A 13,454-nucleotide genomic window follows, 5' to 3' on the forward strand; every position below is an offset into this window, starting at 1 on the left:
ACACGTTTCACAAAATTCGGTGGTGGTGGCCTAGCGGTCAAGGAAGCGGCGCCGTAATCAGAAGGTTGCCGGTTCGAATCCCGATCCGCCAAGGTGCCACTGAGGTGCACACACTGCTCCCCGGGCGCCTGTCATGGCTGCCCACTGCTCACTCAGGGTGATGGTTAAATACAGAGGACAAATTTCACTGTGTGCACAGTGATTCACAATGACAATCACTTCACATTCACAAAAAAAAAGAAAAAAAGTAATTCTCCAATAAACACAATAAAATTACTTTGATCAGTATTTGACATACAGGGGGCCTACAGCTTAGGATAACCACCATTTTTTGGTGATTAAGATTCTTGGGCTTTCTTGCATAATCCATTCCAAACATGGAGTTTGATATACCCAGATGGGATATTCATCTTATTCATCTGCTCACCAGACATGCAGCACCGCACTCAAAAGCAAAGTCATTTTATTCAGATTTGTACAGATGTAGCCTGTAACAGTTCACCAATATCTGATACAGAGATAAACAAAGAAAGCATAATTGGAAATATCAAGCCAAATTTTATCCCTTTTGTTGCAACCAAAATCTCCAACTGGAACAATCAAAAGCCACTGGAGTCGAAACAGTCTGCAGGCCAAACTCCCAGGAAGAGCCGATAACATCAAGCAGGACCCGCGCCGCAGACGCTTTAGGTTCCACCATCATTCGCAGTCCCAGAGAGGATGGCGAGCAGAGAGAACAAACTGCAGGAGAGAATAAAACGGTTTAATATTACAGTAAAGCACGTAGCCCAGACAAAAGGATGAATGGATTTCTCCTCTCGCTGAAGCCTGCGCTGTAGTCATGTGACCTGCTGTTCCTTTCAGCCCCACCCGAGCAGGAACAAGAACGTCAGGGCGAGGCGCCGTGCAGCAGCTCCGCCTCTTTAACCGACGTAGCGTGACGGGGACATGGTTTTGTAGAGCGGTCTGACCTCAGATCAGTTCTACACTAAGAGTTTTGTTTTTTTTTCTTTACTTCCAAGAAACCCTAGATGTCCTGTTCTAGTTCAAACTGGCATACAAATTCCACGGCAAAAACACCGCAATCCAGTGGAAAATAACATCGTGATGGTGTTAAAACCATACCTCCATGTTTAGCAGAGACTCATTTCATCAGGGCCTTTTCAACGGCGCTCACCACCGCAGCCAGCTTCTGGTCATTATCCACAAAGCCCTGGCCGTTCTGCAGCAGAGATGAAGGACGTCACATTCAGAGCCGCTCTTCCGTTACGAAAAGGAGGAGCGGGACGCCTCTTACCTTCTTAGAATGCACCAGCCTCCCATTCACCTCCACCTCAAACCAGCCAGTTGATGTGGGGGTGCTTTCACCAATCTGTCAGCAGCACACACACACACACAACTCATTTATGCCCCGTTAATATCCGCCATAACAAGGGCGTGTGCCCTGCAACTCACAATCTCAAGTTCGCCCGGGAATTCCTCCTCGAGCTGATTCTTGAGCCTGGTGAACTGCAGATACGAAGACAGAAGGTTGGTCAGAAAACACTCGAATACACAAATATAGAGTGGAAATGAAAAATGAAAACGTACCTTGGGAGTGTACCCTCATCCACCACTGAAACACAAACACACACACACACGTCAGAACGGACTTCAGTACTGTACAATCACACACTGTCAGTCACACACACGTCAGAATGGACTTCAGTACTGTACTGGCACACACGACGTCACTCAGTCTCTCTCACTCACTCACTCACACACACACACACACAACTCAACACACTGTCACAACGCCACACACTGAACGTCAGACATCATGCACAAGTTCGACATGAAATTGCGCACGTAGCTGCATATAGAAATTCAGAATTAAAAAAAAAGCGCATTAGTTGCGTGATTATTAAATTTAATCGATTCTGTTGTGAATCACAAAAAAACGTCGAAAACCTACCAGTATACGACGTGAATTTTGACGGCCATGCTGCAGGCCGCTGTGCGTCTTTCTCTAGGCGACGGTTCCAGGCGACGGTTCCAGGCGAGAGCCGCGTTTCCGTTTACGGCCGCGGCTGCTGATCCCAGCGCTATATGACAGCGGGGAGTCCGGGGCGTCAAGTCTCGCGAGAACAGCGGAAACCCCGCCTCGCCGCAACTCTGACGCGCATGCGCAGATCCGGGCCGGGTATCCGTAACAGGACCCGTAAGTATACAATCGCAAGTCCTGATCCAGTACCTGTAAAAATGGATTTAATGCCTCATTTATAGATTTATGTGTGCATGACTAATCCACCCCCCCCCCCATAGTGCGATTACAATATAGAGTATATAAGGTTACACGTAATATAAATTGAAAAATTTGCCCTGAAATTAAACAAATCTTAAATACCTATATAGACTATAACTATAAAAGACCACCATTAAGGAGCAGGATTGAGAACTGTGTTGATTTATATGCAGCAGAACACCACAGATAAGGATCGTTGCATGCTTCTAACAAGACATTGTCAATAATATTAACAAATACTGTACTGTTTTCTGCATGCAATACAAAAGTAGACCTTTCTGCTGTGAAGCTGAGTTATGCACGTGCAACGCCTTGATAATCGGTGTGTCTTCAGCATCATGTTCCATTTCCTCGCTGTCACAGGACCTGGCCCTCCATCATCATACCATTTTACAGGAAAGAAGGAGGAACGAAGCAAGCCCTGATGTCCACGACAAATCATTTAGACATGGATGGATTTGTTGGAATGTTTGCCATGGGAGACTGATGTTTTTGGAGGATGGATGGATCTCATGAGTCCTGAAAGCAAATGTCAATCCATGCATTGTAGCAAATATACAGTACAGGCCAAAAGTTTGGACACACCTTCCCATTCAATGTGTTTTCTTTATTTTCATGACCATTTACGTTGGTAGATTCTCACTGAAGGCATCAAAACTATGAATGAACACATGTGGAGTTCTGTACATCAAAAAGTGGAGACCTGACCTCCACAGTCACCGGACCTGAACCCAATCCAGATGGTTTGGGGTGAGCTGGACCAACAAGTGCTAAACACCTCTGGGAACTCCTTCAAGACTGTTGGAGAAGCATTTCAGGTGACGACCTCTTGAAGCTCATCGAGAGAATGCCAAGAGTGTGCAAAGCAGGAATCAGAGCAAAGAAACTAGAATATAAAACATGTTTTCACTTATTTCACCTTTTTTTGTTAAGTACATAAGTCCACATGTGTTCATTCATAGTTTTGATGCCTTCAGTGAGAATCTACCAACGTTAATGGTCCTGAAAATAAAGAAAACATGAAAATGAGAAGGTGTCCAGACTTTGGCCCGTACTGTGTGTGTTTGTATATATAAATACTAAAGCATGAGTCGGTAAACAACACATTGGTGTAGTTTTTCAATCTAGAAATGTTTGTAATATGATGCAAAATTATTATAATTATTTCAAAGTGATACACATTGCAGTGTGCCAGCATATAACATTTAGAAAGTTAGAAATCAAAAAGCATTTTATACACAGATCTCTGTTAATATACCAGGACAATGCAGACATTCAGCATTTTAACAACCCTAAAATCCATTGGCACAGTGTGAAAGGAGCATGGGAAAAAGTGCACCAGAGAAACTGATAAGAACCGCTGCATAATTCTAATAAAAGCTGCGATGTGCGTTTCTTTTTACAGATTTATCACACCAGCAATGCACGCATCTTGTGTTTTACTCAACACAGCGCAATAGCTGCTTTTCTCCATTACTAGTTAGATATCGATGAATGAGCAGTAAATTCTGTCCTGACTGACCTGGAACTGTTGTGTATTCAGCGTCATGTGAAAGCTCCTTCTCCACGCTGTCACAAGTCTTCACCCCCAAATGCTTTCGTCATTTTACACAAAACCTGTATGGCCTGTATGAAATTAATTATAACGTACTTAGACATGGATTAATTTGCCAGAGGAAATGGGTGGATGGATGGACAAAGAAATAGATATGATATACATACACCTTGAAGTCCACACTAATATAGTGTCCCTATTAACTATAAAATGGACTAGAATACTCATTATTTCATCCGTGTCACCTGCTGATACTGGCATTTACTGACCTCTGCACCATGAAAAAGAAGGGCGCGTTTCTGGGCCACGCCTGATTATTTCAGTCTTCAAGTGCAGCCTAGAAATAGAAGCTGGTGTGGTGAGTAAGAAAGCGCAGAAACCCGACATGTTCATGATTAAAGGGATTTTAATAAATACAAAGGAAACGGCAAGACCCAACACATCACTCCACATCAACACAGTGTCGCTCTCTCTCTCTCTCTCTCTCTTTCTGGAGCCCTGACTGATCAGATGCACGACCTCCAGATGTGAGTGCCTAGCGGTCCCCAGGCGTCACAGCTGGACCCGTCCATTGAAAAACAATCAGTTTTACAGTTAAGCATTTTCAATATACAATATATAAAATATTAGTCATACAGGTACGTAGTAAAAAGTTTACAAAAGTCGGTCTTCGTGTAAAATATTTATGTATGTATTATTCAAAATCTAGTAAATGGTTAATTTGATAAAACATCTTTTTGGAATATGAAGTAGAAGCTCCACGTTAGGCAGGGTCCAGTTCTTCATTGCTGCAGCTCTGCTTCCTTCGTTTGGATGGTGGAACCAGGTGGACTGGCAGCTCCTGGGGAAGAACCAGACCTTCCAGTTTGGCTTCGATGAGATGGCTGGCCAGGGCAAACTCCTCGTCATCCAGCATGCCGTCGTGGTCAACGTCTGACAGATGCCAGATGCGGGCCAGCACGGAGGTGGGCAGCTGGGTGCTGAGCATCCAGTTCTTGGCCTTGGTGCCACTCAGCTTCCCATCACTGGGTGAGAGGTTGTAGAAGACCTCATCATACTTTGGCTTGTCTTTCATCACCGTCCACTCCAGGTCTGGCAGGTCACCTCCCCTCTCCTCTCCGTTCTGCTGCAGAAAGGGGTTCCTCTCAGTAAAAGGCCCTCTGTGTGACCCCACAAAGGCTCCACCTTGCACCCCAGGCTGGTCAGCTGCCTCCAGCTCCTCCTGATGTAGGAGAGGCATCAGTGTGGCGATGTCTGTGGAGAGCAACTCATCCAGAGCAGACATGAGTTTGGGTTTCAGGCCTTTGAACTTGGTGAAATCGTGACTCATCAGCTGCTCCTAGAGGAGAAGAACAATGCAGAAGTAAACAATGTGAGCTGCAAGAATGACTGAATTCATCTTCATATGAATCAAAAAAACAATGCACCTGCATCTTGGCACAGTCTGGAAAGTCCCCAGGTGAGATCTGGTGACGCTGCTGAATCCTGGAGAAAATGACTGGGAGCTCGTGGATCAGGTCCCTTTTCTTGTTGTCTCTTCCAAAGACTAAAGGCATTTCCTGTTTTAGGTGGCTGATGATGTAGACATGAGCCTGTGTTGAAAAAAAAAGATTTTTTTTTAAATAATTTTCCCTGTGACTTTACTAAAAAAAGGGGTGTGGCATATTTTTTCCCTGTGACTTTAACAAAAAAGGGGTGTGGCATATTTTATCCCTGTGACTTTAACAAAAATGGGTGTGGCATAAGTTTTCCTTGTGACTTTTCTATAAAAAAAAAAGGTGTGGCATAAGTTTTCCCTGTGACTTTACTAAAAAGGGGGGTGGCATAATTTTTCCCTGTGACTTTACTAAAAAAGGGGTGTGGCATATTTTGTCTCTGTGACTTTACTAAAAAAGGGGTGTGGCATACGTTTTCCCTGTGACTTTACTAAAAAAAGGGGTGTGGCATAAGTTTTTTTCTGTGACTTTACTAAAAAAGGGGTGTGGCATATTTTGTCTCTGTGACTTTACTAAAAAAGGGGTGTGGCATCCGTTTTCCCTGTGACTTTACTAAAAAAGGGGTGTGGTATATTTTGTCTCTGTGACTTTACTAAAAAAGGGGTGTGGCATAAGTTTTCCCTGTGACTTTACTAAAAAAAGGGGTGTGGCATAAGTTTTCCGTGACTTTACTAAAAAAGGGGTGTGGCATATTTTGTCTCTGTGACTTTACTAAAAAAGGGGTGTGGCATACGTTTTCCCTGTGACTTTACTAAAAAAAGGGGTGTGGCATAAGTTTTTTCTGTGACTTTACTAAAAAAGGGGTGTGGCATATTTTGTCTCTGTGACTTTACTAAAAAAGGGGTGTGGCATCCGTTTTCCCTGTGACTTTACTAAAAAAGGGGTGTGGTATATTTTGTCTCTGTGACTTTATTAAAAAAGGGGTGTGGCATAAGTTTTCCCTGTGACTTTACTAAAAAAAGGGGTGTGGCATAAGTTTTCCGTGACTTTACTAAAAAAGGGGTGTGGCATATTTTGTCTCTGTGACTTTACTAAAAAAAGGGGTGTGGCATACGTTTTCCCTGTGACTTTACTAAAAAAAGGGGTGTGGCATAAGTTTTTTCTGTGACTTTACTAAAAAAGGGGTGTGGCATATTTTGTCTCTGTGACTTTACTAAAAAAGGGGTGTGACATCCGTTTTCCCTGTGACTTTACTAAAAAAGGGGTGTGGTATATTTTGTCTCTGTGACTTTACTAAAAAAGGGGTGTGGCATACGTTTTCCCTGTGACTTTACTAAAAAAAGGGGTGTGGCATAAGTTTTCCGTGACTTTACTAAAAAAGGGGTGTGGCATATTTTGTCTCTGTGACTTTACTAAAAAAGGGGTGTGGCATAAGTTTTCCCTGTGTCTTTACTAAAAAAGGGGTGTGGCATATTTTGTCTCTGTGACTTTACTAAAAAAGGGGTGTGGCATAAGTGTGAGTTCCTGATTCTGCTGAGAAGAAATTTTGAGGATGTCATGTAAATATGCTGTCTGGATCTGTGAATCTACACTGTATTGGTTGAATTTGATTTACATTTACATTTACATTTACAGCATTTATCAGACGCCCTTATCCAGAGCGACTTACAATCAGTAGTTACAGGGACAGTCCCCCTGGAGCAACTTAAGGTTAAGTGTCTTGCTCAGGGACACTATGGTAGTAAGTGGGGTTTGAACCCGGGTCTTCTGGTTCACAGGCGAGTGTGTTACCCACTAGGCTACTACCACCCATATTATATTTATAGATATAAATATAATCTTTTTGGCCTCGTGTTACGCTTGCTGCTGGCTGAAGGTTCTGGTTCTGCGGCTGTGTCCGACCCTCACCCTCACTGAGCGTGCCCGCTTCACCAGGTCGTTCAGCTTGCGCAGAGCCGCGTTGCGGGGCAGATCCTGAATGTCTGCGAACAGGCCCTCCTCCTCCTGCTCGAACATGCGCTGGTAGTCGGCCACCCTGAACGCCTTGGACCAGAAGGACCCGATGTAGACCCGCAGCACCTCTGGGGTGCCGAACACTTTCCCCAGCGACCACATGAGCGCGCCGTAGACCCGCAGCAGCTGCTGGGTGTCCACCGCGTCGGCCTTGTTCAGCAGCACGCGCAGCTTGTCCTCGTTGCCACGCAGGGCCCCGATGGTTCTGGAGAACTCGTCAGAGAGCTCCAGCTTGTGGGCATCACACAGGAGTATGATGCGGTCCACGTGCTCGGCGAACCAGCGGAGCACCGCCGGGAAGTCGTACCCTGGGAGGAGAACACGGTGAGTGCGGAGACACAGAGGACCATCCGGATTGAACCAGTCCAACCTCTGCTGAGTCGCCTCTTGGCAGCAGACAGGATTCCAGGGGTGTCGATGACGCTGATGCTCTCCAAGACCTGGTTTGGCAGCTGAACGCACTGGAACCTGCAGAGGCGACATTTCCACGTTGTTTCTCAGCTCGTCCGGATCCCTCACCTGCCCTCTCACCTGTTGAGGAACGCCGTTCCGAAGGGATTCAGTTTGCGGAAGGGCTTGTTGGGGTCGGTGATGAGGGCATTTCCAGGGATGATGGCCTCGGTCTTCCCATGCATGAGGGCGGTGAAGCTGTCGGTCGTGGGTTCTGGTCCCACCCGGCCACCTGGGAAGTCCTGTTCTAGAAGGTATCTGGTGAAATACATTCAGATTTGGCATGTAGTGGTAAGAACGTCACCGTGACTGATGGGAGTTCTGCTCACCTGATGAACGTCGTTTTCCCCGTCGAGTACTGACCCACGACGAGGATCATGGGCTTGTTGTCGAAATCGGCATCTTCCAGGCTGGGAGAGTGAAAATCTGAGAAGCAATACCGCTTCTCTAGGGGCAGCAGCTTCTGTCGGTACAGGGCCTTCAGGCCCTCGGTCACAGTCTGAACCTCCTTCAAAGATCTGCCACTGCCCGCTTTCTGCCGCCCGCCAGGCATCACGTCCACCCTGCTGAAGAAGACCAGGTTTAGGACATTTTAGACCTTCATTCTGAAAATCCTCCTCGGGGATCTGCTGTGGGTGGAATTTGATGATCTCTCGTGGACACGATCTGCTCTGGAGCTCGCAGCTGTGCTCCGCGCTGACGGAGCTGGGGGGCGTTAACCGCTGAGCCGGACGAGTCTCAGAGTACGTGGAACTGGGTGGGGTGGCAGCCGAGGTCCATGGTGGAATTAAAGCCCTGTCACAACGGGGAAGAAACGCCAGTAGATCACAGTGGGTGTGGAGTGAAATCGTGGAGGAGAAAAAGGAATGAAATGATAAATCAGCCCTGTAGATTCAGGCACATTGTTAGTTCAGGTTTAATAAAAACTGTTCTGTTGCATCCTAATCAGAATCAGATGTCCTGACCCTCATACATTTAAATGACAAAATAAGCCGTTTTCACCTGACTTTTGAACGAAGCGGCTGTTTCCCTTTATCGGCGATGATGAACGTTGCTCAAACTGCCCTCCTTCTATGTCATTCGGTTCAGGAACGACTTCGCCGGCGGGTCTGTCATTTCCTCCCCAGCATCCATCAGCACACTGCAAGTCAAACGAAAAACTGAATCCAGATGTTCTGTGGGGGCGGAGTCACTACTGCAGACTGGAGACCAGTCACTGGACGCCACGCTCCCAACGTCCGTCCTTTCTAATCGCCTGACCCGTGACCAAGGGCACAGTGGCAGCCATGATGTGAAAGGCCACCTATATTCTAATTAATACCGATTTACATCCACTCAATGACTACACAGAGTCAGCCCCAGTCTAATCAATTTATCGCACTTCCACTATATATGGTGGGATACATGAATATTAATAATATGAATAATTCTAATAGAGAATAGGCTGCAGAAAATGTCCAGACCTCCAGGTCGGTGAAATACCCGTAAAAAGTAATCTGTCCCGTCTGATATTTCTTTGATTGGATTAATTGACTGTTTTTAAGTTCAGTTCAGTGCAGATCAGGAGTGTGTTGGTGCAGGCTTTATTAGATTAATAATAGATTAACGATAAGAATACGACGTGTCCTCACAAGATGGCGCCACCGTCCTGAACATGTGAGGAACTGTCCCGTTCTCTGTCAGCGTGTTATATATCGTGTAATTTACCGTGTTATATATCCTTCTGCTGGAACTGAGACGTTTTTAACTCTATTTTTCATTTCATCGGTACAGGGTCTCCCTCCATTTCAGCCACATGTGTTCGCCTCGAAAGTGACGGAGTAGAAATGCGTTTTTAGATTTTGAACGGACGTAATAAACCTTGTCATGTGAAATGCGAGTTGATGTCGACGCGAGTGGAGGAATTACCCGAGTAATGTCCCATGGTTTAAAAGCGCCGCGCTTCTGTTTCTGCAGTGACCCCGTGACCTCTGACCTCCACTGACCAGCAGCTCTGTCTCGGACAGGAACAAGAGGAAGGTGCGTAAATGTGTCCGAATGAAGTTAAGATTGGCCATTTTCATGAATAAGCACCAGGCTTATTCAGCAAGGCGTAGCAAAATGTACCAATTACATTTACCAGACGCCCTTATCCAGAGCGACTTATAGTCAGTAGTTACAGGGACAGTCCCCCCCTGGAGACACTGAGGGTTAAGTGTCTTGCTCAGGGACACGATGGTAGTAAGTGGGATTTGAACCTGTGTCTTCTGGTTCACAGGCGAGTGTGTTACCGCTAGGCTACTACCACCCTATTTATTAATTATTGATCTCGCCGGGTTGTTATTAGGCTGTAATGGAGCAATATGTGATCAGAACCCTGGTCTTCGTGTGCAGGACATGGCGTCCCACTGCAGCAGAAGCCTGGGGCAGCACGCCTGGGAGCTCGCAGATGCCGCTCTGCTCGAGCCGTTTTCGGGGTCTGGACACGGCGAAGACAGTCACGCGTGGGTTCCCGCCGCTGCCGAGAGGCCTGGAGCAGACGTGGTGATGGAGCAGTTCCAGGAGGTCGCCCTGGAGTTCCCTCTCCCCGACCTGCAGGCGCTGGAAGACATGTGGTCCGAGCAGGACCAGCCTGCACCTCTTCCTGAGACCATCGCTCGGCTGCAGCTTCGATCTTGCGATTTTGATGGTCTCGTCGAGCACTGCGAATTTAGCACCGATGCTCCTGCAGCCCCACCTTCCCCGACTGAAACCCCAGGCCCCGTCCCCAGGAGGAAGGCAGCAAGAAAGGTGAAGAACCAGATCTCTCCGGAACTACACATGGAGCACTCGCCCTACCTGTCCATGAAGGTACCACACCGTGCTCCTCACACCACAAGATTGGCAACCAATAGGTCAGCCTTGGTAAAGTGGCCTTCGTTTGCATAGGGAGGGGGAGTTTTCATCATGGACCAGCCAGGAGAAGGACCAGATTCTGATAAAAGGTAATAATAACTCCTCTAGGAGCACAGTTCTGTAAGATTAAACCAGCGCTGTAGTAGAAATCTCCCTCTGCTTGCAGCTGGAACATCTCAGAGGACGGAATCTTCACCGGGTCCCAGACAGTACCGGTGCTGTACCACCTCACATCGGCCTGTGAACCTCTGGATTGCATTTTTTATTCTTCATGGTTCCGCACGGTCTTTGTCTTACAGCGGAGTGACGGAGCTCAGGACCAAGGTCCCCAGAAGCCCGTCTGTCTGTCCCCGCTGCTCATCCCCGTGTCTGTTCCGGTACCTGACAGATCTACAGATGTTCAGGAGAAGACCTGGTTGCAGACAGCCAGCAGTAGTGGAGGCCAGGAACATCTGAAGAGCCTGATCATGCCCCCTCTGTCGGAGGCAGGCGGAGCCCTCGCCGGCCGGCGGAGCTGGGCGGCTGGAGGGTCTCTCAGTCAGCTGATCCTGGCCTATCAACCTCCACCATACACGCCACCTCCCATGCTGAGCCCTCTGTACCTCAGCGCCGCTCTGGGTTCGTGTGCAGAAGTTCTTCCAGCTGCATATCTCGAGGAACCTCTGCTGAAAGTTTTTTACATCTCACTGTTTTTACGTCCCACAGACAACGTGGACAGGATTGCAGTAGACGTCGTCACCATCAGCCCGTGAGTGTGTGCTGTTTCTGCGCCGTTTCCGTGGTTACTGCTTCACTAGTTGTCCCTGGCTGGTGGAACAACATGCCCGGCTCCATTCAACTAGCCGAGACTACTACCACCTTTAAGAAGCAGCTAAAAACTCACTTTTTTAAAAAGCATTTCAAACGAGTCCAACACCGAATGAGAATTGCTGGTGTCGTCCTCTTGTAATTCGCTTTGGATAAAAGTAAAGTAAAGTGGTTGTAAAGCGGGAATGTGGGCTGGGTGTGAACTTTGCTGCAGGAAGATCAACGTGGGGCCGCGCTTCCAGGCCGAGATCCCGCCGCTGAGGAACCCCCTGATGCTGCTGTACGACGAGCATCCAGCTCAGCTGGTGTGGGCGCCGTGGAGAGGCCTACCCAGCAATGCGGAGATGCAGAAGAGGGGTAAAATCTGCACACACACACACACACACACACACACATTCTCATGGCCTGAGCCACATGAGCCCCGTGGTACCAATCTTCATCTGGTCTTCAGTCTCAGACTTCCTGGACCTGTGCTCCTCCAGCGTCCTGCCAGGAGGGGGCACCAACACAGAGCTGGCCCTACACTGTCTCCACGAGGTGCAGGGAAACGTCCTGGTGAGATGATACCACCTTTAAAAGCAACAGGAACGACCGTGATGGCTACAGGTCCCGCGTCCTCACGTCTCCTCATGTCCTCACCCTTTAGGCTGCACTGGACCTGCTGATGCTGAGGGGAGATTACCGTTCATCCGCTCATCCCTTAAACGACTACCACTACACAGGTGCGCTCCTGGTTATTCTTTATTAATTAATTATCATCATCGTTACGTTCCTACGAAGCCAAATATCCTACGCAATTTATCTATTTTCAATTCATAACAGTACGTTTAGTAGGTGTTTAATTACATTATTACATTCATTTTCATTACAGCGTCCCAACATATAAACCACGTGTATATTATATGCTTTGTATGGATGGATAATCTACAATCATTTGAAGACTTTAGTAGCTTTTATTATTCGCCACATAATCAGCGAATACACCGCGGTTATTAAAACTCCAACTGGTCCTAATGCTCCCATGGCTGCTGCTGGTGAGATGGCTGCTGCCGCGGCTCCTGCTGCCACTTTTTCCAGGCCGCTGTTCACCTAAATCCATAAAGGCCAGGAATTACGTCCGTGGAGTTACGATCAACTGTGATCGCGGTGATCTGGCGCTCACCTGTCGGGATTTGCGCTTCCCGTACCGCAGGTCGGTAACAAAGTGCTCGCAGTTGGAGGCGAGGAGGTGGTAGGGCACCTGCTGGCCCACCAGACTGTTCGCCCGGCCAAGAATTTCATCCACGGGCCGCACCTTGTACTCTTGGTCCAAAAAGTTGTTGACGCGGAACGTTGACGTGCCCAGCGCCTCCTTGAGGTTCTGTTTGGTCACAACCGCAACGTTGGACTTCCCAGACTTGGAGCCGCCGCTGGAACTCCCTGACTGTTCAACTGAACAGATTTACAAAATTACAACCATTATTAGACATTATTTCTATATTCAAATAAATAACAACTGAATGAGGGTGACTTTATTGCTTGTTTAATCAGTGCAACTGGTTTATTTTTTGTATTCTCGCATCCATTATGCAGCATTTTACAGGCATTTGCATCTTCGTAGGACTTTAAAACCAGGAAAGTTGTAACGGGCTCCTAAATTTAAACGTCATGCAGCGCTCACGTCGGGTCACGTGAATCACGTCACCGCCACCGACGTAAACGGCCCAGTGTGCGTATGGTCCTCTGTCCATCTCAATCAGGTCACCAGGCTCTGGCATCTGAACAAACTCAAAAGATGTCTTTCTTTGTTCAGTAAATGTCGAGGATTCTGCGCAGAGTCTCGGTTCTCGATAACGTTTTCCCGCGAAGTACGTGCACTTCGAATATAATATCATCTATTCCAAATCTCCTTAATTGTACATTATACTAAGATCGGTCACCTGAGTGTCGCCCATGGTGAAGTGCACGACGTTGCGTCGATCCACGCCCGTTTTTTGGGATGCGTTCTGCGCATGCGCAACATTCAGCACAGTGAGTATATATGCGCAGAGCAACG

General features: G+C 47.3%; 4 protein-coding genes across 8 annotated transcripts; 1 reads left to right on the forward strand and 3 right to left on the reverse strand.

Moving 5' to 3' along the window:
• Window positions 1-446: 446 nt before the first annotated feature.
• Window positions 447-2,107, reverse strand: selenow1 (selenoprotein W, 1). Its single transcript, XM_028984378.1, has 6 exons — window positions 1,955-2,107; window positions 1,591-1,615; window positions 1,456-1,509; window positions 1,298-1,372; window positions 1,126-1,222; window positions 447-741 (listed from the first exon to the last, which is right to left on the reverse strand). Exons 1-5 carry the CDS (start codon window positions 1,981-1,983, stop codon window positions 1,145-1,147), a joined length of 261 nt encoding a protein of 86 aa, XP_028840211.1. The 5' UTR covers window positions 1,984-2,107; the 3' UTR covers window positions 447-741; window positions 1,126-1,144.
• A 2,183-nt stretch (window positions 2,108-4,290) lies between these two features.
• On the reverse strand, window positions 4,291-8,964 carry ehd2a (EH-domain containing 2a). 4 transcript variants are annotated; one of them, XM_028983400.1, is made up of 7 exons: window positions 8,746-8,964; window positions 8,068-8,301; window positions 7,820-7,996; window positions 7,659-7,756; window positions 7,184-7,596; window positions 5,267-5,431; window positions 4,291-5,178 (listed from the first exon to the last, which is right to left on the reverse strand). In XM_028983400.1, exons 2-7 carry the CDS (start codon window positions 8,289-8,291, stop codon window positions 4,603-4,605), a joined length of 1,653 nt encoding a protein of 550 aa, XP_028839233.1. In that variant the 5' UTR covers window positions 8,292-8,301; window positions 8,746-8,964; the 3' UTR covers window positions 4,291-4,602. The 4 variants fall into 4 exon arrangements, with proteins under 4 accessions (XP_028839233.1, XP_028839234.1, XP_028839232.1 ...); XM_028983401.1 differs by having other exon boundaries at window positions 8,068-8,304; XM_028983399.1 differs by having other exon boundaries at window positions 8,741-8,964.
• A 1,150-nt stretch (window positions 8,965-10,114) lies between these two features.
• znf541 (zinc finger protein 541) lies at window positions 10,115-12,167 on the forward strand. Its single transcript, XM_028983171.1, has 8 exons — window positions 10,115-10,567; window positions 10,646-10,701; window positions 10,779-10,827; window positions 10,912-11,230; window positions 11,318-11,360; window positions 11,634-11,776; window positions 11,871-11,974; window positions 12,066-12,167. Exons 1-8 carry the CDS (start codon window positions 10,115-10,117, stop codon window positions 12,165-12,167), a joined length of 1,269 nt encoding a protein of 422 aa, XP_028839004.1.
• LOC114792722 (retinoic acid receptor responder protein 3-like) lies at window positions 12,137-13,413 on the reverse strand. 2 transcript variants are annotated; one of them, XM_028984086.1, is made up of 4 exons: window positions 13,339-13,398; window positions 13,080-13,176; window positions 12,582-12,850; window positions 12,137-12,508 (listed from the first exon to the last, which is right to left on the reverse strand). In XM_028984086.1, exons 1-4 carry the CDS (start codon window positions 13,351-13,353, stop codon window positions 12,350-12,352), a joined length of 540 nt encoding a protein of 179 aa, XP_028839919.1. In that variant the 5' UTR covers window positions 13,354-13,398; the 3' UTR covers window positions 12,137-12,349. The 2 variants fall into 2 exon arrangements, with proteins under 2 accessions (XP_028839919.1, XP_028839918.1); XM_028984085.1 differs by having other exon boundaries at window positions 13,080-13,413.
• Window positions 13,414-13,454: the final 41 nt, after the last annotated feature.

Source organism: Denticeps clupeoides, chromosome 6 (assembly GCF_900700375.1).
Source record: "Denticeps clupeoides chromosome 6, fDenClu1.1, whole genome shotgun sequence".
NCBI classification, from domain to species: domain Eukaryota; kingdom Metazoa; phylum Chordata; class Actinopteri; order Clupeiformes; family Denticipitidae; genus Denticeps; species Denticeps clupeoides.